Source organism: Pongo abelii, chromosome 15, assembly GCF_028885655.2.
Source record: "Pongo abelii isolate AG06213 chromosome 15, NHGRI_mPonAbe1-v2.0_pri, whole genome shotgun sequence".
In the NCBI taxonomy this organism is placed as follows: Eukaryota; Metazoa; Chordata; class Mammalia; order Primates; family Hominidae; genus Pongo; species Pongo abelii.
In genome coordinates, this window is record NC_072000.2 from 80,165,666 (window position 1) to 80,188,947 (window position 23,282).

The window sequence follows — 23,282 nt, forward strand, 5'->3', positions numbered from 1 at the left end:
CAGTCTGAAAGAGATAGTGATTCGTTCCAGGGCACTGTTGAAAAACAACTCAGAGTCCTTTCCTATAGATGGTGGCTTAATGGCATTCTTGGTATTATGAACATTAAATGAGATAATGAATTGAAAGCTCCTAGCAGAGTGCCTGGAGTACTCCATGAATGTGGCTTTTCCTTGGCTTACCAAACTCAGGCTTTATATTCGTAGTTCGCTATGGAAGGGAAGGTTTAGAGTCAGCAAATTTGGAAACTTGAGAAGGAAGCTGGAGTGAGAGCTCTTGGCCCAAAGCCAAAGTCGTTGGCCTTCCTTCTTTATAACTGTGGTGTTCTTCTTGAGTTCTGAAGTGGTGATGGTAAACTAAAATAGCAGAGAGCAACAGATTAGATAACTGACATTTCTCTCATGCTGATTTGATAATGTAAACTACCATTACTGTAGGAGTCTGAAGCCGCAGCAGCTGCCCTCATCCCTGCCCCTTAGCTTCTGCCTAAGCCTTTCCTGTTCTGGAGCCCAACCTCTCCCTCCTTTTATTTTTAAGCTCTTAGTAGTCTGCAGTTGGTGGAAGGGACCTTACCACCTTCAGAAAATCAATGACGGATTTCATTTGCAAGCAGTGAGCAGTGTCCTTATTAAATGTTCATTGTTTCTGGCCCTAGTAAAATATACTATAGCTTTGTACTTTTTGGATGGGGATGGGGCAACAGCGTATCAGTGTGACTCTGACTGCCCACTTCACTGGGTCCCTGAGACAACAAGAGAAAGGAACATTATTATATAGTAAACCCTGTGGAGCCAAAACCCTAAGGATCTAGATGTCACTTTAACTTTCAAGCGAAATTACTTGCCTGGCAGCTCTCAACAGAATGACCTATTTTCATGATCAGATTCTTACTCTTTTCACCATGTGTTGGAGCTCCTGGGTGGATCTGGAGTATAATCGCATAAAACTAAATCCTATCCCCCTGATTGCTCCCCAGATTTTCTCGCCAGAGCCAGAGGGGTAAGAATTTGGGTTGATCACCTACTTTTACGCTGTTTGAAAGCAAAAGAGAGACTGTGAATTGGAATTTGACAGGAAGTGGGGTGGCAGTATCTGGGGGGACGGTGATCCCCTTAACCTAGTTTTAGATTTTACCTTGTGTCCTTTGGGCCAAAATCAAACGTAGTGTTAAGTAGGGATTCTTTTTTCCATTTTTCAGGATCTTTGGACACTCCCCAAGTTATTTTCGCCAAATCCAAACCCTTGCCCACACAATCTGAAGCCCTTGCTACAGTTATAGGACAGAGAAAATCAAAGTCGGTGAAGTCAGGGCCAATTTAAGGTAACGGTAAGAATAAGAACATATTTTTATCATTTTCGCTTGCTGACTTTATACTACAGCAAGAGACTTAGTGGCTACCAAAAGAAGTTCTAGCTTCTCAAAATGACAGTGAAGTTGGGGCTTTATAAACCAAAGCTTAGAAGGATGCTCCCAAACTGGGTCAAAGTTGAGCTCCAAATAGTTTGCTCCTATAATGGTCTACCAGTAGGTGGCGCTGTGGCAGTAAGAACTTTCTCTACTATTACTAGAGGCTTTTGTTTAAAAATACGAAGATTTTAAGACAGTTCAAATAAAGAATCTAAAACCATAATTGAGTTATCACAAAGTATAACATAATATATGGGAAAACATGGTATTTGAAGGTAAAGTTGCAGTAGTTGCAAAAGAGAATGGATATTTATTATTAAGGCTTTTAGACTAGAATTTATAAACTGGAGTTTCAGATTGTGGGAGGCAGGGAGGGAACAAATTTTTTTTCAAATTTTGGTGAGGTTGATGAATTGTGTTTTTGCTGAGTTACTTAAATAAACATATGCTATAATTAGCAGCAAAACAAACTGTAAACCTCATCCTCCATCCAACTAAAAAAAGCTCATACACTGAAGGCATGGTCTAACTTGATTTTGTGAAGCTGTTTCCACACTTCACCAGCACTGCCGTCAGTATTTTGTTCCCAGCCATGGCCTTCAAAATTTTCCAGAAAATTCTGCGAAACTTCAAGGCTTTGATAATTCCTTTCCTCTTTGTTCTGCCCTACACACTAATGCATTAACGGCACACCTGCCATGAGGCTAATACTCTTCTTACCTCTGGGGGAATATTTATAAACTTATTTGAGAAGCATTATTCATCAAAATACCCCAGGAGTGCAAAAGAGAGAGGAAAATTATTTACCCACCACAGGATTCATTTACATTGGATCAGCAAGCTTCAAATATCTTTCCCTAGCCCATCTAAACTCTTTCCAGAAAGGAATGAGAAGAGAGAAGGGAACACCAAATCCATGGCTTGGTCATCTACCAAAATGTACTGGAGAAACTGAAAACAACCAGAGTTCTATTGGTAATTCTTAGCCAATGGCCCTTTAATTCTGATACTAAGCAGCCTGTTCAATGATGAACAACTAATAAAATATAGAAGACTAAAGCAAGAAGGTCAATATTTCCCTTAGGAGACTGGCAGCCAGAAGAACAAATGTGACATCAAGCTCCAAACTAAACTGACGGCCTGCCAAGAAGTACTCATGTCCATCCGCTTCTAGGACTGTGATACTTGGACCTGCCACAGTTATAGTATCACTTTCCTTGAACCTCGTTCATTAGTATCCTTTACAATCCACCCTGAACATTACATGGCAAAATGGGACCATCAGCAAAAGAAGCCTTGAGAAAGATCCCATTTCTCAACATTTTGATCTCTGTTGCAGATACAGCCATGCTGAGCCTGAGCTGTGTATAAGCAAGGGATGACTGATGCTATGCTTTGTGATTAGCTGAGGCGATGAGACAGCATGTGTGTATGGACAAAGAGGACAGAGTGGGTCAGAGGGTCTCAGAAGTCCAGCTCCTATGATGCCACCGTCACTGCTGGGAAGCTGCAGAGTCAGGCCCACCAGCCTGGCATGTGGCCTATGGCAGTGGGCTGCATCTCTTCAGCAGAAGAATTAGGTTGTTTACAAAGTGAGGAGGCAGAACCCCACAGGCCTCAGCCCATCACCTGAAGCATGCTTTTTATTGCGAATGCAGTGTAGGTAGCAGAGGTCCCTTCAACCATAATCACAAATGAATGTCATCACCAGCCATGACAGTCCTAGAACCTCTTCATATGTGGGTTTAGAGAGGCAGTCAGGTTAGAGAATTTGAGTTGTGTTTGCATTACATGTTTTATAAAACAGAAAAACGTCAGTTGTCCTTATCAGAGTGGAGGGAGCTGTGCTAAAGGATATTAGGAGCAAAGCCTGTGTATGACCCCTGTATGCTGCCCAGGGCAAGTGTCATATTTAAATACCTACATTGTTCTTTGTTTTCTTAGATTCTGTATTTGTCTGTTCATCAGAGGGCTAATTATATTAACTATATTTTCTTATTTTCTGTATATATATATATATTTTTTTTAGACAGGGTCTTGCTCTGTTGCACAGGCTGGAGCGCAGTGGTGCGATCACGGCTCACTGCAGCCTCTGCCTCTTGGGATCAAGCGATCCTCCCACCTCAGCCTCCTGAGTAGCTGGGACTACGGGCATGTGCCACAATGCACAGCTAATTTTTCATATTTTTAGTAGAGATGGGGTTTTGCCATATTGCCCAGGCTGGTCTCGAACCACTGAGCTCAAGCAATCCACCTACCTTGGCCTCCCAAAGTGCTGGTATTACAGGCGTGAACCACCACACCTGGCCATTTTCTGTATTCTTAGTACCCTGGCATTTGGGATCCTTGCAGGCCCAGGGGAGAGAGCGCCTTTCACAGGGCTAGTTAATTCCTAAATGTAGTAACAACCTGTCCATGAGCACATCTTTTATATGCAAACCAACCAGTCCTGTGTATCTACTCCCAACCTCCTTATCAAACTTTCACACACCAACCCAAAATTTCCCCTGCCCTAAATCATCTCAGGGCCAGGTACCAGGCAACTAGATACCATCCCTATACCCCGAAGCCCCCTGGAATTATCCAAACTAGCCAATCCAGCCAATCCAAAGCTGTTTAATTGCCCTGCGTTGCCTTTCCTATGGAAGCCCCAGCAAAGGTTCTGACCTAGGCTTTTCCCCCCACTGCTGTCTTCTGCCTCCAGACTGACACTGGTGCATTCACTGTGACCCTGCTTAGTGTGCAGTGACCCCCTCTCTGGGAGCTGTCAGAATAAACAATACCTTCCTTCCAACCCTTGTTTTTGTTTTCCTACGGTGGCCACACCAACTTTACCATACCATATCCAACATGTACATTCTTAGAACAAACATTAAGAGGATAAATATCTTTAACTTGTAATACAAGGAACCAGGAAGAAACATGAATTAGGTTTATATCACCCAGTTCTAAGCAACTGGGCATAGCACTTCATCCATAGCCTGTATTACACAAGTGATGTTTTAACAGTATGTGTTTTGCTGGCATTGACCTGGCTGTAGCCACACAAGAAGGATGTGGATCCCTCTACATGGCAAAATCACCTGGCTGTCAGCCATTGAAGTGCATGCTTTCCTGTCCTGAGGCCTCTTGCATTTCATTTAGTAACTGTTTCTACATTCAGAAACAAAACCCAAGTATAGCTGAACAACCTGGTTGGAAGTGAGGAAGAAGACAGTCTGGCATTTAGTTTGGGGGAGAGACTAGGGATACTTCTAAGAATCTATCCAAAAGGGATTCATTGGCCTTGAAGAAAACCAGAGAACTCCATTTCTGAAATGGATTAAGAAATAGGCTACAGAGGAAGATAACATCTGAAAATTGATATTTTTCTCTTGCTAAACTGGCAAAATCCCAAGAGAGGAGTGAAGATTCTTCAGTTGTTAACAATTACTACTTTGTTATAAAGAGAGACACGGGAAGTGCAGTGGCCCCTTTCTCAAATTACACTTACATTACAGAAGCACACACACCTCTTGGAAAAAAATGCCTGGCAGCCAGCATTGTTAGAATTGTGCCTACTCCTGCATCTTGCTGCAGAGTTGTGTGGTCCTGTGTAATATCCATGCACTTTGGGTGGAAGACGATCTAGTCTATTCTAGCGGTCCTGAACTGGGCAAGTAACCAGCATAAGGCTGCCCTTCTTTTTGTCTTTATACGTATCACTCCAGGTTATCAATCTGTTCACTGCGGTTATCCATCCTGTGAACCCACACATCTTATACCCACATACCTTTGCTTTATTGTCCTCATATCCTCAGGGCATAATTGCTCCTGAAAGTTCTAAAGAAAGAAAATGACATGCTAAGCCACGCCTGTCTTTGGAAAAAGCAAGCTTTCCACACAGAAATATTTACACCTCTGCTTACCTGATCTGTAGAGTTTGAACGAGGTCCCAAAAAGTGTAGGTAGATAATGGCAGGGCTTGGAGAATGACGACTTGAAGTGTATTGCCCTGTTGGCATGGTTTGTATTGATTTTTATCCTTTATTCTTTCAAATTGTGATTATAAAGAAAAAGACTCAGATTCTCTTAAGTCTTCAAAATGAAGAGCATTACTAAAACTAAAACAGTAGTCTCTTACACTTCTTTGTTCTCGTCTTTTGAACATGCAGGTATTTCCAGTTTGCACCATAGGTGTCAAAGGGGTCCCTTTTCTTAAAACTTGAATGCAGGTTTTTTTGGTTGTTGGGGGGTGGGTGGTTGTTTTTGTTTTTGTTTTGAGTCGGAGTCTCGCTCTGTCACCCAGCCAGACCGGAGTGCAGTGGCGTGATCTCAGCTCACTGCAACTTCCGCCTCCCAGGTTCAAACAACTCTCAAGCCTTCGCCTCCCAAGTAGCTGGGATTACCGGCATGCGCCACCATGCATGGCTAATGTTTTTTTTTTATTTTTAGTAGAGACAGTGTTTCACCATGTTGGCCCGGCTGGCCTCGAACTCCTGACTTCAAGCGATTTGCCCACCTCGGCCTCCCAAAGTGCTAGGATTACAGGCATGAGCCACTGCGCCTGGTTTGGTTATGCAGTTAGTTGATACCAGAGAGGAGTAGCTTGAATGTGTGGACTTGCCTTCACTATAATAAAACATAGCCTCTATCCCCATGATAAAATGGGGAAAGAAGTTAGAAAACCAACCTGATTTTAAGATGATGAGGTGAAGAAAAAATCAGCTGCTTAGAAGTTGCTATATGTATTATTTAGTTGTTTGGTGTTGTTTAGAAGAATCACTCTTTTTTTTAATATCTAATGAACTGAAAAGTGAGAGTGAGGTATTTTCCTTCCACTTTTATTTATTTGTAATTTGTTTCCCAGGGAAATTAAGACTTGTGACAAGCCCAAATGAAGATATTTTGGAATTTGACAAGAGAGTTTTTTAACTTATGCCTGAGCTTCAAATTATATTAGGCAATGAATTATTGATAGTTTTTAATCAGATACTGGAATATGGAATTTTCAAAATCACAACTCAGAAAAATGACTGCTTACAGGCCTTCTGTTTTATATTTATTCATCCTTTTTAGTATTCTCCAAAATTAATCATCCTTGTGCATGTGTACATTTTTATTTATACTTCTCTTTATGCAGAGGATTTGAGTGTCCACAAGAGCCTTCTGATGATCGAGAGGAGAGAGACCCTCAGTTTACCTCTGGAAGGGAAGTTGTTGTACATGAGCACAGGGAGGAATCAGTCTCAAGAGCCAGACCTCATGAAAACCTGCAGCCTTGCTGAGAGAATCAGCAACTTTACTGGCTGAACAGCAGCTCGGGTTAGCCCATCCCCGTGGCCAGGTCATTTGCTGGCTCCTCGGCAGCCAGCTTCCATTGTTGTCTAGGTTGACAGCTCCGCCCTACTCATGATGTGACCTCTCTCTATGGGATTGTTTCTCTCTCTCTTTTTTTTTTTTACATTCAGTTTTCAGAAGACAGAATCAGAATACTTCCCATTCGTTCCTCCAGCAAAGTGCCCCTGATGGGCAGAGCTCTGTCTCCCAGGCCTTAACTGGCCTAAATAAAGTGAGTGGCAGCTGCCTTCCAGACAGATGCCAGCCTGGTACTAGGGTAGTATGATTGTGTGATACAAAGCTGCCAATGTATGCATGCCTGACCATTTTTTCAGATGTAGCTAGGCAGGTACAGCATAGCCTTTTCATGTCCAGCATATAGGGTCTTAAAATATAAAACCACATGCAATAAAATAACAAGATATAAAGGGAAAGTCAGGGCCAAAAAACAAGATAATTCCAATTTTTCAAATATCAGCCCAAATAAACTTATTGTCATTGAGGTGAAATTTGGTTCTAAGACTCCTAATAGGCAGGGCAAACAGGGAAACATGATAAATTGGAGTATACAGTTCTCACAATCAAAAAGGAAGAAATACTCCAGGGAAAGTCAAGATATTTCCTAGTATTGATTCTAAAGGAAGTATTTTACATACTTTATATAGAAGACACCTAATAAAGTAGTAGTCAACTGCTAATGAACTATTAAAAAATAGTCAATAGTAGCTTCTCAGTCAACAAGCCAATAGAGAGCTGTGTTTCATATGCCTACTCCTTCGCATGAACTATGCAAAGATAAAATATTATAGTACATGCCAATGAAGACAGTTTTGTGAGGGGACAAAAGGAATATAGTCTAAGTCTCTTTGTGGTCTTCGTAATCCAAGGGTAAGATAATGGTTATTTAGAGGATTGGGTGAATTGCATGTGTCTTAGGCAATCCTAAATATAACTTCTCTCAATTGATTGCTTGATAAGAACTAGTTGTGCTCTTAGGCAAGGATCCAGATACCTGGTCTTTTATCTTACTGTTTGAAGATACATCTATTAATATATGCTTGGGAAAGCAGGTGGCAGAGGTAACATCTTCTGAAAGCTTTGGCAGCTAAGCAGTATTTTCGCTCTATCGTGTGGCATGTTGATTGTCTGCTCCTTGACTCACATACACAGTTTCCTCTGCCTAGGCACCATCTCCCCACTTTTGCTCCCTGCCTCCCCAATATGCCTAATTCCTATTTGTCCTCAACCCCTTTTCTCCTGTCCAGCCCTACCCTATGTTAATCTGATTTAGATGCTTTTGACTCTGCTCTTTAAAACTCTGTGATTACCTCTGTCATGGCTTTTACAACACTCTAGGATCTTTTTGGTTACTTAACTATTCCCTCTACTAAGCTTGGAATTTCCTGGAATGCAAGGATCATCTCCAAGTGGACTCTGAAACTCTAGGGTCTAGCATAGTGCCCAGCCTGTAGTAGGGGCTTAAGAAATCCCGATTAAGACAAGAAAACAACAAAAAATAATGAGGTGACAAAATAAATAACCAAAAATAAAAAAGAAATTCTGATTGAATAGATGAATGAGTAAATTTTCATATTTCTGCCTTTTTTTATTCTTCTACTGACATTTGGAATACCTGCCCACATATGCAAATTCTTCCTATTCTTAGGCCAAGCTCAGTGGCTCACACCTGTAATCCCAGTACTTTGGGAGGCCGAGGTGGGCCGAGGTGGGCAGATCGCTGGAGGCCAGGAGTTCAAGACCAGCCTGCCCAACATAGCGAAACCCTGTCTCTACTAAAAATACAAAAATTAGCTGGGTGTGGTGGCACATGTCTTTAGCACCAGCTACTTGGGTGGCTGAGGTGGAAGAATTGCTTCAGTCCGGGGAGGCAGAGGTTGCAGTGAGCCGAGATTGTACCACTGCGCTCCAGCCTGGGCGACAGAGGAAGACTGTTTAAAAGGAAAAATATATATATATTTTATCCCCTAAGGGCCCAGTTAAGTTTTTTGTTTTGTTTCGTTTTTGTTTTTATTTGTGTTTTGAGATGAGTCTCGCTCTGTCACTTATTTATCTTGTCGTTTAAAAAATTCCTAGAGACCTACAGTTTATATCACAAAGTTTAACACTTCTTCAGATTTTGTCATCTTTTATCACTGCTTACTTTTTGGGTGAATTGTCTCTTCAATAAGACCATAAACTTTTTTAGGGCAGAATTATATCTGTATGTTTCTTCAATCCCTAGTAATACCCAAAATGTTTCATTACCTTGTATTGTAGACCCTAAAGAAAAGAACACATACATACATAAAACTTTTCTGAAAAATAGTCCATTTCCTTTGTTCTCCTGGATTTAAGTAAAATGCCTAAACTCAGAAGATAAAATCTTCCAATGAAGATTTCATAAAAAATGCATTTTATTATTAAACAGTCTTCAAAATCAGAAAAACCTTCCTTATAAATTACCTGGTATTTCTATCCCATTTCTTGCAACATTGTAAAACTACTTCCTGTAAAATAATGAATGATTGATCACTACTCTTTTTTTTTTTTTGAGACAGAGTCTTGCTCTGTCGCCCAGGCTGGAATGCAGTGGCCCAATCTTGGCTCACTGCAAGCTCCGCCTCCCTGGTTCACGCCATTCTCCTGCCTCGGCCTCCCAAGTAGCTGGGACTACAGGCGCCTGCCACCATGCCCAGCTAATTTTTTGTATTTTCAGTAGAGACGGGGTTTCACTGTGTTAGCCAGGATGGTCTCAATCTCCTGACCTCATGATCCGCCCACCTTGGCCTCCCAAAGTGCTGGGATTACAGGCGTGACCCACCGTGCTCGGCCGATCACTACTCTTTAGATAACAACATCTGCTACACGTTCCCAACCTTACTATAACTTGTTAATGGTAGACTTCAGTATGAAGATGTTCCATTTTAGACCACATTCAAGAATCTCATTATAAGGGAATAAAGTTAAAATGAGATTGAATTTATTTGGAAAACATTCGCTTTCAGCTTTTTTTTTTTTTTTTTTTTTTTCCTCTACATCACCTAACTAACTGGAATTGTTCATTGCATAGATCAGATTTCTCCTTTGAACACTGAACTGTCTTTTGTATTATCTTCTGAACTCACCATGAATTCTTTAGGTTCCTCCTAAGTTGTATAATACCTGAAACTGAACACCACACTCTAATCTGACAGGTGTTGAGTATTGTGTAAAATTTATCATCATGGTTCCGGAGTCATATGTTACACTTTAAATGTGCACAGTATTCCCAGAAACAAAACCAAAGTTGTCTCAACCCTTACTTGTTACCTTCCTTACTTCCTTTTGCTTCACAGGGCCATGCAGCATTACCACTGCTGTTGTCAGTAACAATACCTAAGTTTTGTAAGAATTCCAGAATGCGGGGTGGAAAGATCATAACTGTGAAGTTAGACTGACCTGTGTGGGCCCTGTCACTGCCCAGTTGGCAACTTTAGGCTAATCACTTAACCTCTTTCAGCCTCAGTTTCCTCATCTATACAATAAGCATAAAAATATCAATCTTGCAGGATTGGGATATGAAGATGATAGATTGCCTCAATAGCGACAGCAAAAATTCCTATATAAACATGGGCTTGAATAGACATTCAAAGAAGATATGCAAATGACTAATAGGCACATGAAAAGATGCTCAACATTGCTAATCATAAGAGAAATGCAAATCAGAACCCATGGTGAGATACCACCTCACACCTTTAGGATGGCTACTATTAAAAAAGCAAAAAATAAGTCGGACATGGTGGCTCCTGCCTGTAATCCTAGCACTTTGGGAGGCCAAGGCAAGAGGATCACTGGAGGCCAGAAGTTCAAGACCAACCTGGGCAACATAGTGAGACACCGTCTCTACAGACAATAAAAACAATTAGACAGGCATGGTTGCACACACCTGTAGTCCCAGCTTCTTGGGAGACAGAGGCAGGATTGCTTAAGCCCAGAAATTCAAGGCTGCAGTGAGATGATCGGGCCGCTGTACTCCAGCCTCGGTGACAGAGCAAGACTGTCTCAAGAAGCAGAGAGAGAGGGATGAGGGGAGGACAGAGGGAGGGGAAAGGAAAGAAGGGAAGGAAGGGAGGGAGGGAGGGAAGAAGGGAAGGGAGGATTAAAAACTAACAAGTACTGGGGAAGATGTGGAGAAATTGGAACCCCGGTGTACTGTTGGGAATGTAAGATGGTGCAGCTACTATGAAAAACACTATGGTGGTTCCTCAAACAATTAAACAGAATTACTGGCCAGGCGCAGTGGCTCACACCTGTAATTCCAGCACTTTGGGAGGCTGAGGCAAGAAGACTACTTGAGGCCAGGAGTTCAAGACCAGCCGGGGCAACATAAGGAAACCCTGGTTCTACAAAAAATAAAGTAGCCAGGCACAGTGGCACATGCCTATAGTTCTAACTACTTGGGAGACTGAGGTGGGAGGATCACTTGAGCTGGGAGGTTGAGGCTGCCATGATCCATGATCACACCAGGGCACTCCAGCCTGGGTGACAGAGCAAGACTCTGTCTCAAAAAGACAAACAAATTGAATTACCATATGATCCAGCAATTTCACTCTGTGTGCGTGTCCCCAAAAGAATTGAAAGCAGAGACAGAAACAGATATTTGTATCCTCCTAACAGCATTATTCACAGTAATCAAAAGACAGAAGCATCCCAAGTGTCTGTCAGCAGATGAATAAGTCAACAAAATGTGGTCTATGTATTCAGTGAGATACTATTCAGCCTTCAAAATAAAGGAAATTCTGCAATAAGCTACAGCATGGAAACTTCAGGACGTTATGCTAAGTGAAATGAGCCAATCACAAAAAGACAAGTACTATATGATTCCACTTATACAAGGTACCTAAAGTAGTCAGAATTGGAAAGGTAGAAAGTAGAATGGTGGTCAGCAGAGGGTGGGGAGAGAGGGGAATGGGACGTTTTTGTTTAATGGGCACAGAGTTGCAGTTTTGCAGGATGCAGAGTTCTGGAGCTGAATGATGGGATGGTCGTGCAGCGTGAATGCACTTAATGCCACTGAACTGTACACTTAAAATTGTTAGGATGGTAAAGTTTATGTTACATGTATTTTGCCACAATTTTTAAAGAAAGATTATAGATTGTGTGTGTATTATACCCCAGATTAGGTGTTTTTGTTTTCTCGATTTTACATTTGAGGAAATTAAGGCTGAGAGAAGTTAAGTAGCTTGTCCAAGCCACACGGTCAATGATGGAGCTGAAATTCACACCCAAGCAGTTTTTTTCCAGAAGCTGCTGAACTGCCTCTTCATCTGAAAACTCGGCTCGTCAAGGTGATTTTGTTTTATCAGCTTCCTTTCCTAATGGAGCTGAGCAGCTGGTGATCAGGCCCTGCGGCCTCCGCCTCCCTGCAGTGTCTGGTTGTTATCTCAAATGGCTGATTAGGGGGATGCCTGGCAGTAGGGGGGCATGTGTAGTTTAGGCTGGCTGTCTCTTTATCCAGCCATTTAACTTTCTCTTCTTTAGATGGAGCCAGACCTGGAAAGGGGAGGATAAGGAGCAAGGTGGGCCTTCTGCCTCTACTCCCCTGGGTGGGGGTGATGGTGACGGTGGTGGTGGTGGTGATCTGTGATCTTTCCCACATGCCCGAACCGCCTTCGAAGGGACAGCAGTTCTGGTTGGCAGAGGAAACATGGATGTAGATGAAGCTCTGCAGCAGAGGGTGGAGCTGAAGTGGGGAGGTAGGAGGTGGGGAAAAAACCGAGAGGGCTTGGGAATCACCCCTGGATTAGTTAAGAGAGCATTCCTTGCAGGTAACAGAAACTCCGAGAAATCAGTGGCAGCGTAAGTAAGGGATTTATTTTTCTCACGTGTCAAAAAGTCTGGAGACAGGAGGTCCAGGGCTAGTGCTGCTCTTCAGAGACATAACTGAGGAACCAGGCTGCTCTGTTTCTGCTCTACTAACTCTAATGCATTGGCTTTCATTTTGCTGGTCATAAGATGGTTTCTGTTCCTACTGGCATTGTATCCATGTTCCAGTGAGAAGAGGGGGAAGGGCAAAAGACAGATGCCAGCTCAATCTGTCCCCCTTTCAAAAACACTTTCTTGGAAGCCCAGAAGTTCTAACTACCATATCATTGGCTAGCACTGGCTCCCTTGCCTACTTCTCCTTAGCAACAGAGGTGTCTAGAGAGGTGGTCTTTTAGCTGGGCACATTGCCTTCCCAGTCAGATCTGGGCTCTTTTATTGAGGAAGAAGGGGGAATGGCTAATGATATACATCTACTGGTTTCAATCACAGCACATTTTCTTTCCAGAGACTCCACCCCTGCTGGAGGAAGTTCATCACACTTCTGCAGCCCCTCTACCACCAGCTTCTTGACTGCTATAAATAGATATGTTGTTCCTTGACCCAAATTTGCCCCAGTCCTGTCTACTAGTACATGGGGTTGGGGGTCCCTATTACATTTCGGTTACAGTAACACATGAGAGCCCTCATGTTTCTGGAAGTGTTTAAAAGGTCACCATAAATGAGGAAGATGGAAAAAATGAGCCATAGAGAAAAAAAGTACCCTATAAATATACTTATAAAAATTATAAATTTGCTCTAAGTACAATATAAAATTATGATATACCACATTCATTCACATAAATTATTTACTACTTGATTATCCTTCAGCTGAATAATGACTATGTATACTCTTAAATTATGGAGATTAATATTGTTATAACTTTAATTTTATTATGATAGTAAATTGTGTTCACGAATGTTGTCTTCCTAAGATTTGCTCACAGTACGGCTGCTTTAAACACTGAGACAAGTTATTAATGATTCCCGTTTCGTTTAAAGAAAAGCTTCTGGCCAGTCGCAGTGGCTCACACCTGTAATCCCAGCACTTTGGGAGGCTGAGGCAGGCGGATCACAAGGTCAGGAGTTCGAGACCATCCTGGCCAACATGGTGAAACCCCGTCTCTACTAAAAATACAAAAATTAGCTGGGCGCATTGGCACATGCCTGTAATCCCAGGTACTCGGGAGGCTGAGGCAGGAGAATCGCTTCAACCAGGGAGTCGGAGGTTGCAGTGAGCCGAGATCACGCCACTGCACTCCAGCCTGGCTCCAGAGCAAGACTGTCTCAAAAAAAAAAAAAAAAAGAAAGAAAAAGAAGAAAAAGAAAAGCTTCCTTGTGCTCAGGTCTTTGGTAAGATTCTCCAAAAAGAATAGGACAGGGGCCTGGTAACTTGAAACATCCAAAACAGAAGTTCACTCAGCAGTATGGAGTCATAATTTTTAAAAAGGATTTTAATCTAATAGTGAATATAAAGCTACAGTAACCAAAACAGTATGGATGGGATAGAATTAAATGTCCAGAAATAAACTCATATATAAAATGGCCAATTGATTATTCAGTGGACTAGTCTCTTCAACAACTATTCAGTGGTACCAAGACTATTCAGTGGAATAGTCTCTTCAACAACTGGCATTTGAACAGTTGGTTATCCACATGCAAAATAGTGAAGTTGGACCCCTGTTTCACATCTACACAAATATTAACCAAAAATTGATAAAATACCTACATGAAAGGGCTAAAACTATAAAATTCCTAGAAGAATACATAGGAATAAATCTTCATGTCCTTGGAGTAGGCCACAGTTTCTTAGCTGTGATACCAAAAAGCACAAGCAACAACAAAATTAGACAAGTTGGACTTCATCAGAATTTTAAAATTGTGTGCTTAACGGATACCACCAAGAAACGTGAAGGACAAGCCGGGTGCAGTGCCTCACACCTGTAGTCCCAGCATTTTGGGAGGCCGAGGCAGGCGGATCACCTGAGCTCAGGAGTTTGAGACCAGCCTGGGCAACATGGCAAAATCCCATCTCTACTAAAAATACAAAACTTAGCCAGGCATGGTGGCTCATGCCTGTAAGTCCCAGCTACTGGGAAGGCTGAGGTGGGAGGAATGCTTGAGCCCAGGAAGTGGAGGTTGCAGTGAGCTGAGATTGCGCCACTGCACTCCAGCCTGGGTGAGAGTGAGATCCTGTCTCAAAAACAACAACAACAACAACAACAACAAAATGAAATGTAAAAGACAGCCCACAGAGTGGCAGAAATTATTTGCAAATCATTTATATGGCAAGGGACTTGTAGCCAGAATATATACAGACCTCTTATAGCCCAACAATAAAAAGATAACCCAATTTTTTTTTTTAATTTAAGTTCTAGGGTACAAGTGCACAATGTGCAGGTTTGATACATAGGTATACATGTGCCATGTTGGTTTGCTGCACCCATCATATTTCTCCTAATGCTATTCCTCCCCCAGTCCCCCACCCCTCGACAGGCCCCAGTGTGTGATGTTCCCCTCGACCCCCATGTCCAAGTGTTCTCATTGTTCAGTTCCTACCTGTGAATGAGAACATGCGGTGTTTGGTTTTCTGCTTTGTGATAGTTTGCTGAGAATGATGATTTCTAGCTTCATCCATGTCCCTGCAAAGGACATGAACTCATCCTTTTTTATGGCTGCATAGTATTGCGTGGTGTAAATGTGCTGCATTTTCTTAATCCAGTTCTGTCATTGATGGACATTTGGGTTGGTTCCAAGTCTTTGCTATTGTGAATAGTGCTGCAATAAACATACAGGTGCATGTGTCTTTATAGTAGCATAATTTATAATCCTTTGGGTATATACCCAGTAATGGGATCGCTGGATCAAATGGTAATTCTAGTTCTAGATCCTTGAGGAATCACCACACTGTCTTCCATAATGGTTGAACTAATTTACACTCCTACCAACAGTGTAAAAGCATTCCTGTTTCTCCACATCCTCTCCAGCATCTGTTGTTTCCTGACTTTTTAATGGTTGCCATTCTAATTGACGTGAGATGGTATCTCGTTGTGGTTTTGATTTGCATTTCTCTGATGACCAGTGATGATGAGCATTTTTTCATGTGTGTGTTGGCTGCATAAATGTCTTCTTTTGAGAAGTGTCTGTTCATATCCTTTGCCCACTTTTTGATGGGGTTGTTTGTTTGTTCCTTGTAAATTTGTTTGAGTTCTTTGTAGATTCTGGATATTAGCCCTTTGTCAGATGGGTAGATTGCAAAAATTTTCTCCCATTCTGTAGGTTGCCTGTTCACTCTGATGATAGTTTCTTTTGCCATGCAGAAGCTCTTTAGTTTAATTAGATCCCATTTGTCTATTTTGACTTTTGTTGCCATTGCTTTTGGTGTTTTAATCATGAAGTCCTTGCCCATGTCTAGGTCCTGAATGGTATTGCTTAGGTTTTCTTCTAGGGTTTTATGGTTTTAGGTCTAACATTTAAGTCTTTAATCCATCTTGAATTAATTTTTGTATAAGATGTAAGGAAGGGATCCAGTTTCAGCTTTCTTCATATGGCTAGCCAGTTTTCCCAGCACCATTTATTAAAAAGGGAATCCTTTCCCCATTGCTTGTTTTTGTCAGGTTTATCAAAGATCAGATGGTTGTAGATGTGTTCTGTTATTTCTGAGGCTTCTGTTCTGTTCCATTGGTCTATATCTCTGTTTTGGTACCAGTACCATGCTGTTTTGGTTACTGTAGCCTTGTAGTATAGTTTGAAGTCAGGTAGCACGATGCCTCCTAAGCTTTGCTCTTTTTGCTTAGGATTGTCTTGGCAATGCGGGCTCTTTTTTGGTTCCATATGAACTTTAAAGTAGTTTTTTCCAATTCTGTGAAGAAAGTCATTGGTAGCTTGATGGGGATGGCATTGAATCTATAAATTACCTTGGGCAGTATGGCCATTTTCACTATATTGATTCTTCCTATCCATGAGCATGGAATGTTCTTCATTTGTTTGAGTCCTCTTTTATTTCGTTGAGCAGTAGTTTGTAGTTCTCCTTGAACAGGTCCTTCACATTCCTTGTGAGTTGCATTCCTAGGTATTTTATTCTCTTTGTAGCAATTGTGAATGGGAGTTCGCTCATGATTTGGCTCTCTGTTTGTTTGTTATTGGTGTATAGGAATGCTTGTGATTTTTGCACGTTGATTTTGTATCCTGAGACTTGGTGAAGTTGCTTATCTGCTTAAGGAGATTTTGGGCTGAGACGATGGGGTTTTCTAAATGTACAATCATGTCATCTGCAAACAGGGACAATTTGACTTCCTCTTTTCCTAATTGAATACCCTTTATTTCTTTCTCTTGCCTGATTGCCCTGGCCCGAACTTCCAACACTATGTTGTATAGGAGTGGTGAGAGAGGGCATCCTTGTCTTGTGCCAGTTTTCAAAGGGAATGCTTCCAGTTTTTGCCCATTCAGTATGATATTGGCTGTGGGTTTGTCAAAAATAGCTCTTATTATTTTGAGATACAGTCCATCAATACCTAGCTTATTGAGTGTTTTTAGCATGAAGGGCTGTTGAATTTTGTCAAAGGCCTTTTCTGCATCTATTGAGATAATCATGTGGTTTTTGTCTCTGGTTCTGTTTGTGTGATGGATTACGTTTATTGATTTGCGTATGTTGAACCAGCCTTGCATCCCAGGGATGAACACTTGATCATGGTGGATAAGCTTTTTGATGTGCTGCTGGATTCGGTTTGCCAATATTTTATCGAGGATTTTCACATCGATGTTCATCAGGGATATTTATCTAAAATTCTCTTTTTTTGTTGTGTCTCTGCGAGGCTTTGGTATCAGGATGATGCTGGCGTCATAAAATGAGTTAGGGAGGATTCCCTGTTTTTCTATTGACTGGAATAGTTTCAGAAGGAATGGCACCAGCTCCCCTTTGTACCTCTGGTAGAATTCGGCTGTGAGTCCGACAGGTCCTGGACTTTTTTTGGTTGGTAGGCTATTAATTATTGCCTCAATTTCAGAGCCTGTTATTGGTCTATTCAGAGATTCAACTTCTTCCTGGTTTAGTCTTGGGAGGGTGTATGTGTCCAGGAATTTATCCATTTCTTCTAGATTTTCTAGTTTATTTATCTGATGGTAGTTTGTATTTCTGTGGGATCGGTGGTGATATTCCCTTTATCATTTTTTATTGTGTCTATTTGATTCTTCTCTCTTTTCTTATTTATTAGTCTTGCTAGCAGTCTGTCAATTTTGTTGATCTTTTCAAAAAACCAGCTCCTGGATTCATTGGGTTTTTTTTGAAGAGTTTTTTGTGTCTCTATCTCTTTCAGTTCTGCTCTGATGTTAGTTATTTCTTGCTTTCTACTAGCTTTTGCATTTGTTTGCTTTTGCTTCTCTAGTTCTTTCAATTGTGATGTTAGGGTGTCAATTTTAGATCTTTCCTGCTTTCTCTTGTGGGCAATTTCCCTCTACACACTGCTTTAAATGTGTCCCAGAGATTCTGGTACATTGTGTCTTTGTTCTTGTTGGTTTCAAAGAACATCTTTATTTCTGCCTTCATTTTGTTATTTACCCAGTAGTCATTCAGGAGCAGGTTGTTCAGTTTCCATGTAGTTGTGTGGTTTTGAGTGAGTTTCTTCATCTTGAGTTCTAATTTGATTGCACTGTGATCCGAGAGACAGTTTGTTGTGATTTCTGTTCTTTTACATTTGCTGAGGAGTGCTTTACTTCCGATTATGTGGTCAATTTTAGAATAAGTGCGATGTGGTGCTGAGAAGAATGTATATTCTGTTGATATAGGATGGAGAGTACTATAGATGTCTATTAGGTCTGCTTGGTGCAGAGCTGAGTTCAAGTCCTAGATGTCCTTGTTAATTTTCTGTCTTGTTGATCTAATATTGACAGTGGGGTGTTAAAGTCTTCCACTATTATTGTGTGGGAGTCTAAGTCTCTTTGTAGGTCTCTAAGAACTTGCTTTATGAATCTGGGTGCTCCTGTATTGGGTGCATATATATTTAGGATAGTTAGCTCTTCTTGTTGAATTGATCCCTTTACCATTATGTAATGACCTTCTTTGAAGACTAGGATTGCAACCCCAGCTTTTTTTTTTTTTTTTTTTTTTTTTTTGCTTTCCATTTGCCTGGTAGATCTTCCTCCATCCCTTTGTTTTGAGCCTATGTGTGTCTCTGCACGTGAGATGGGTCTCCTTAATACAGCACACTGATGGGTCTTGACTCTTTATCCAATTTGCCAGTTCGTGTCTTTTAATTGGGGCATTTAGTCCATTTACATTTAAGGTTAATATTGTTATGTGTGAATTTAATCCTGTCATTATGATGTTAGCTGGTTATTTTACCTGTTTATTGATGCAGTTTCTTCATAGCATCAATGGTCTTTACAATTTGGCATGTTTTTGCAGTGGCTGGTACCAACAACCCAATTTTTTAAACAGGCAAAGGATTTGAATAGACATTTCTCCAAAAAAGATATACAAATGACCAATGAAAAGATGCATCATTAGTCATTAGAGAAATACAAATCAAAACCACAGTAAATGCCACATCACACCCACTAGGATGACTGTAATCAAAAGACAGGTAATAACAAGTGTAGGTGAGGATGTGGAGAAATTGGAATCCTCATACACTGCTGGTGGAAATGTAAAATGGCGCAGCTGGTTTAGAAAACAGTTTGGCAGTTCCTAAAACAGTTAAACATAGAGTTACCATATAACCTAACAGTTCCACTCCTAAATATACATTTAGGAGAAGTGAAAACATATGTCCACATAAATGTTTGTATACAAGGGTTCATAGCAACATTATTCATAATAGCCAAAGTGTGGAAACAACCTAAATGTTAGCCAGAAAATGAAGTGATAAACAAAATGAAGTGTATATATACAGATTGCCTAGGGACTGGGGCTGGCGGGGGCTGAGAAATGAGGAGTGACTGCTAATGGCATTGGGTTTCTTTTTGGAGTAATGAAAATGTTCTAAAATGAGATTGTGGTAATGGTTATCCCATTTTGTGTTTGTGTTTTTGTTTTAATTTTTGTGGGTACATAGTAGGTGTATGTGTTTATGGGGTACATGAGATGCTTTGATACAGGCATGCAGTGTGAAATAAGCACATCATGGAGAATGGGGTAGCCATCTTCTCAAGCATTTATTCTTTGAGTTACAAACAATCCAATTATACTATTTTATAACATACAATTAAGTTATTGTTAACTATAACCACCCTGTTGTGCTATCAAATAGTAGGTCATTCTATTTATTTTTTACCTATTAACCATCCCCCCATTTTGTGTATACAGTAAAAACCACCGAACTGTATACTTTATATGAGTGAATTTTATTAATATGTGAAATATATCACAATAAATCTGAACGAATTAATAGTTAATATTTAGAAAGTAAGAGGAAAAAAAAGCCCTTCAACATAAGCAAATTGTCTTCACATCTTAGATGGACAAATTGTTGATCAATACTTATTTAGCGTGTCCTGTTCATTCGTCCAACAAATAATTTGACTGCCTCCCGTGTGTGAAGTGTGCTCTAAGGTCTTAGGCAGAAAGATGTCTGGGCTCTGCTCTGCCCCTGCTGTTTTATCCTCCCAGGGAAGGGGGTGTGCCTAGGGGACAGCAGCTGTCCCTGGGCCTGGCCTCACTCTCTTTTTCCCTGTTTGGAAAGGTGTCAGGCTCCCGAGTATTTCTGTTGCTTTCGTCAGCACAGAGCAAGGAGGACCTTGACTATAGTTTCACAGCCTTAAGCTTCACCTCATGCTTCAAATCCACAATAGAGCAGCTGAGAATGGGGCTAGCTGTGCCACCAATTGCTTCTCTCCCGTTGTTAATCCCTTTAATTCTGCTGTTCCTAGGCACCCCTCCCTGACACCATCCTGTTGCCCACTTGTGATGTGATTGAACAAGTGGTTTGGACTTTGAAAGGTGATTCTTAGAGATACCTCAAGTGACCCAGCCCCTGGCTTGCTGGGATGCTCTTGGTGTTCATTTGCATGGAACACCAGAGATGGTCTGTAGGCAAACCCTTTCCAACCAAGCCCAACTCACAAAGGAGGTAACTGCCACTGACCCCCTCTGAGATCCTGGCCTAGCCGCCAGGGTCATTAGGGAAAGCAGCATTTCATTGCTTAGCAAAGATAGTGAGAAAGCTCCAGTTCTTTTTGGCTCATACAGAAGAGTTTATGTCCTGACACCTGAGTTATTAAATTATGGCACAGCTAGCTCTGTGATGAATGAATGACAAAAACATATATATATATATATATATATATATATATATATCTCACTGTATTTCTGCTTTACTCTGTCATTTCCTGGTCAAAATGTTATTTTATTTATAAAATTCATCCATTTCTTTCACAAACCTCAGCTTTTATGGCAAAACACACAGACACACACTGAGCCACTTTTCAGCCTATATGTACTCTTTTCAGAGAGCATTAGAATTAAACTAATTAGAATTCCTCCCTCCCTCCCCTGAGATTGATGTATTTCTCAGTATTCTACGATGCTTATTACACTAAAAAAATGACTACTTCCTAACGGCATGAGGACAGAGAAAGTGGCATGTGTGTTGGGGGTAAAAGGGCATATTCGAGCATTAACCTGCCTGGTGATCGCAGGGCACAAGGAAAGCCTCTTCTGTCCTGGGCTGTCCCCTTAGTTGTGATAGGAAGGGGAGTAGCAGGAAATGGAATCTGCCCTGGTCATGGGATTTTTTGAAAGAAACAAAGCATGATCTGATGAAGAGCAGGTTAATCCTGCTATTTCATTTCCCTTGCAGAAAGGGTGGGGGCAGGATTGTGATATGAAGTATTTAGTTTCACATCTGTTCCAGGAATTATCCTCGGCATAAATCCATTTTTCTTTTAAGCATCGTAAAGCATCCCAGGGAGCTCCTCCTCCTGCCCACCCTCCCCACCCCCACACTTTATTTCGTGGCCGCGGAGCAGCTGACAGACTTCCAGAGAGATCATCTTGTCATTGTACACAAGGAGGTAATCTCTGAGTCTTAGAAGTCAGAATTTCTGTGGATCAGTGGTATCAATTTTGTGTACTGCTTTCCATGAAGTGTTTAGAATAAAACTAATTAGCATAGCAGCAGCATAGTATAATGAACCTCTCAATTTAAAATTAGAACTGGTTCTCATCTCAGCTTTGCTACCATTTGTGTGAATTTGGGCAAGTCACCAAACCTCTTTAGTCTCAGGGTCCTCATGGTTTCCCAAAATATGTTCACAAAATACAAGTCCTCACAGTCAAATAAGTTTGACAAATGCTATTTACCCTATGCCACTTCTTAGAGTTGTAATATATTAACATATTAAAGACTCTGAAAAGTCTTTCAATAAAGATGCCTTTTTTTTTTTTTTGGCGGGGATAGAGTCTCACTCTGTCGCCCAGGCTGGAGTACGGTGGCACAATCTTGGCTCACTGCAACCTCCGCTTCTGGGGTTCAAGCAATTCTCTCTGCCTCAGCCTCCCAAGTAGCTGGGATTACAGGTGCCCACTACCACACCTGGCTAATTTTTGCATTTTTAGTAGAGACAGGGTTTCGCCATGTTGGCCAGGCTGGTCTTGAACTCCTGACCTCAGGTGATCTACCCACCTCGGCCTCCCAAAGTGCTGGGATTACAGGAGTGAGCCACTGTGCCCGGCCAAAGATACCTATTTTTAACTCAGCATTTCTTAAGTTTATCTGACCTGGAACCATTTTTCCTATAATGCTGATTAGTATCATCACTTTGAGAAAGGAGGTTCAAGCCCAAATTGCTGGTAATCTATATAATCTGTCACATGTCATGGTTACCAAACTCAGTTTAAAGTAACTTTTCAACCTTCAAATCTCATTATTGGGAAAAAGAAAAATAATTTTATATATGGCAAGGGGACTTCTAATTTAAAAAACTGAACGTAAGCACCAAAGCAATTAAGCAGACCAGTACAGACTTGTAACTAGAGTTGCGACAAAGTTTCTTTGACTTCTGTTTTCTATTCCCACCTTTCAGATGTTTGGTGTTCTCCTGTGGCCTTGCTTGTATGGTCTATTAATTATTCTTTGAATAACTAATTATGCTCAGCACAATACTAGATGCATGTAAAGAATAACAAATCCAAAGATCCTAACCTATAATGTAGAGAATGAACACATACAAGGTAAAACAGAATTTCAAATTGTAGAGTAAGGCAAAAGAATGATTACAAATTCATATGTTGACAGATACTAGCACAGGTTGAGTATACCTAATCTACAAATGCAAAATCTGAAATACTCAAAAATCCAAAACTGTTTGAGTGCTAACGTGACACTCAAAGGAAACGCACATTGGAGCATTTTGGATTTTGGATTTTCAGATTAGGGATGTTCAACCAGTAAGTATAATGCAAATATTCTAAAATCTGAAAAAAATCAAAATCTAAAACACTTCTATTCACAAGCATTTTGAATAAAGGATAATCAGCCTGTATATATTATTAATTAAATATCTACTGACGTTTCTTGCAGAGAACAAGAAATTCATGGAACAAGTGGATCAGGGGTCCAGTGGGAGATAAGTGAGGGGGAGAAATGCAAAAATAGAATTAGGCAAAGAAAGTACTTTTACGGTTCTGAGAGAAAGAAGCGATTTCACCTGGTATAAATATTGAGGCTAAGATTAAGTTCTAAGATCAACCGTAGCCAGACAATCCTAACATCATTTAAA

At 40.9% G+C, this 23,282-nt stretch overlaps 1 protein-coding gene across 51 annotated transcripts in view; it reads left to right on the plus strand.

Moving 5' to 3' along the window:
* Positions 1–23,282, plus strand: part of TTLL5 (tubulin tyrosine ligase like 5) — a 295,793-nt gene that overhangs the window by 246,102 nt on the left and 26,409 nt on the right. For 20 of the 51 annotated variants that reach the window (XM_063715226.1, XM_063715244.1, XM_063715245.1 and 17 more), the window contains one exon: positions 1,197–1,319. In XM_063715226.1, the coding sequence (XP_063571296.1) occupies positions 1,197–1,318 (122 nt within the window). In that variant the 3' untranslated portion in view covers position 1,319. 51 annotated transcript variants of the gene reach the window in all.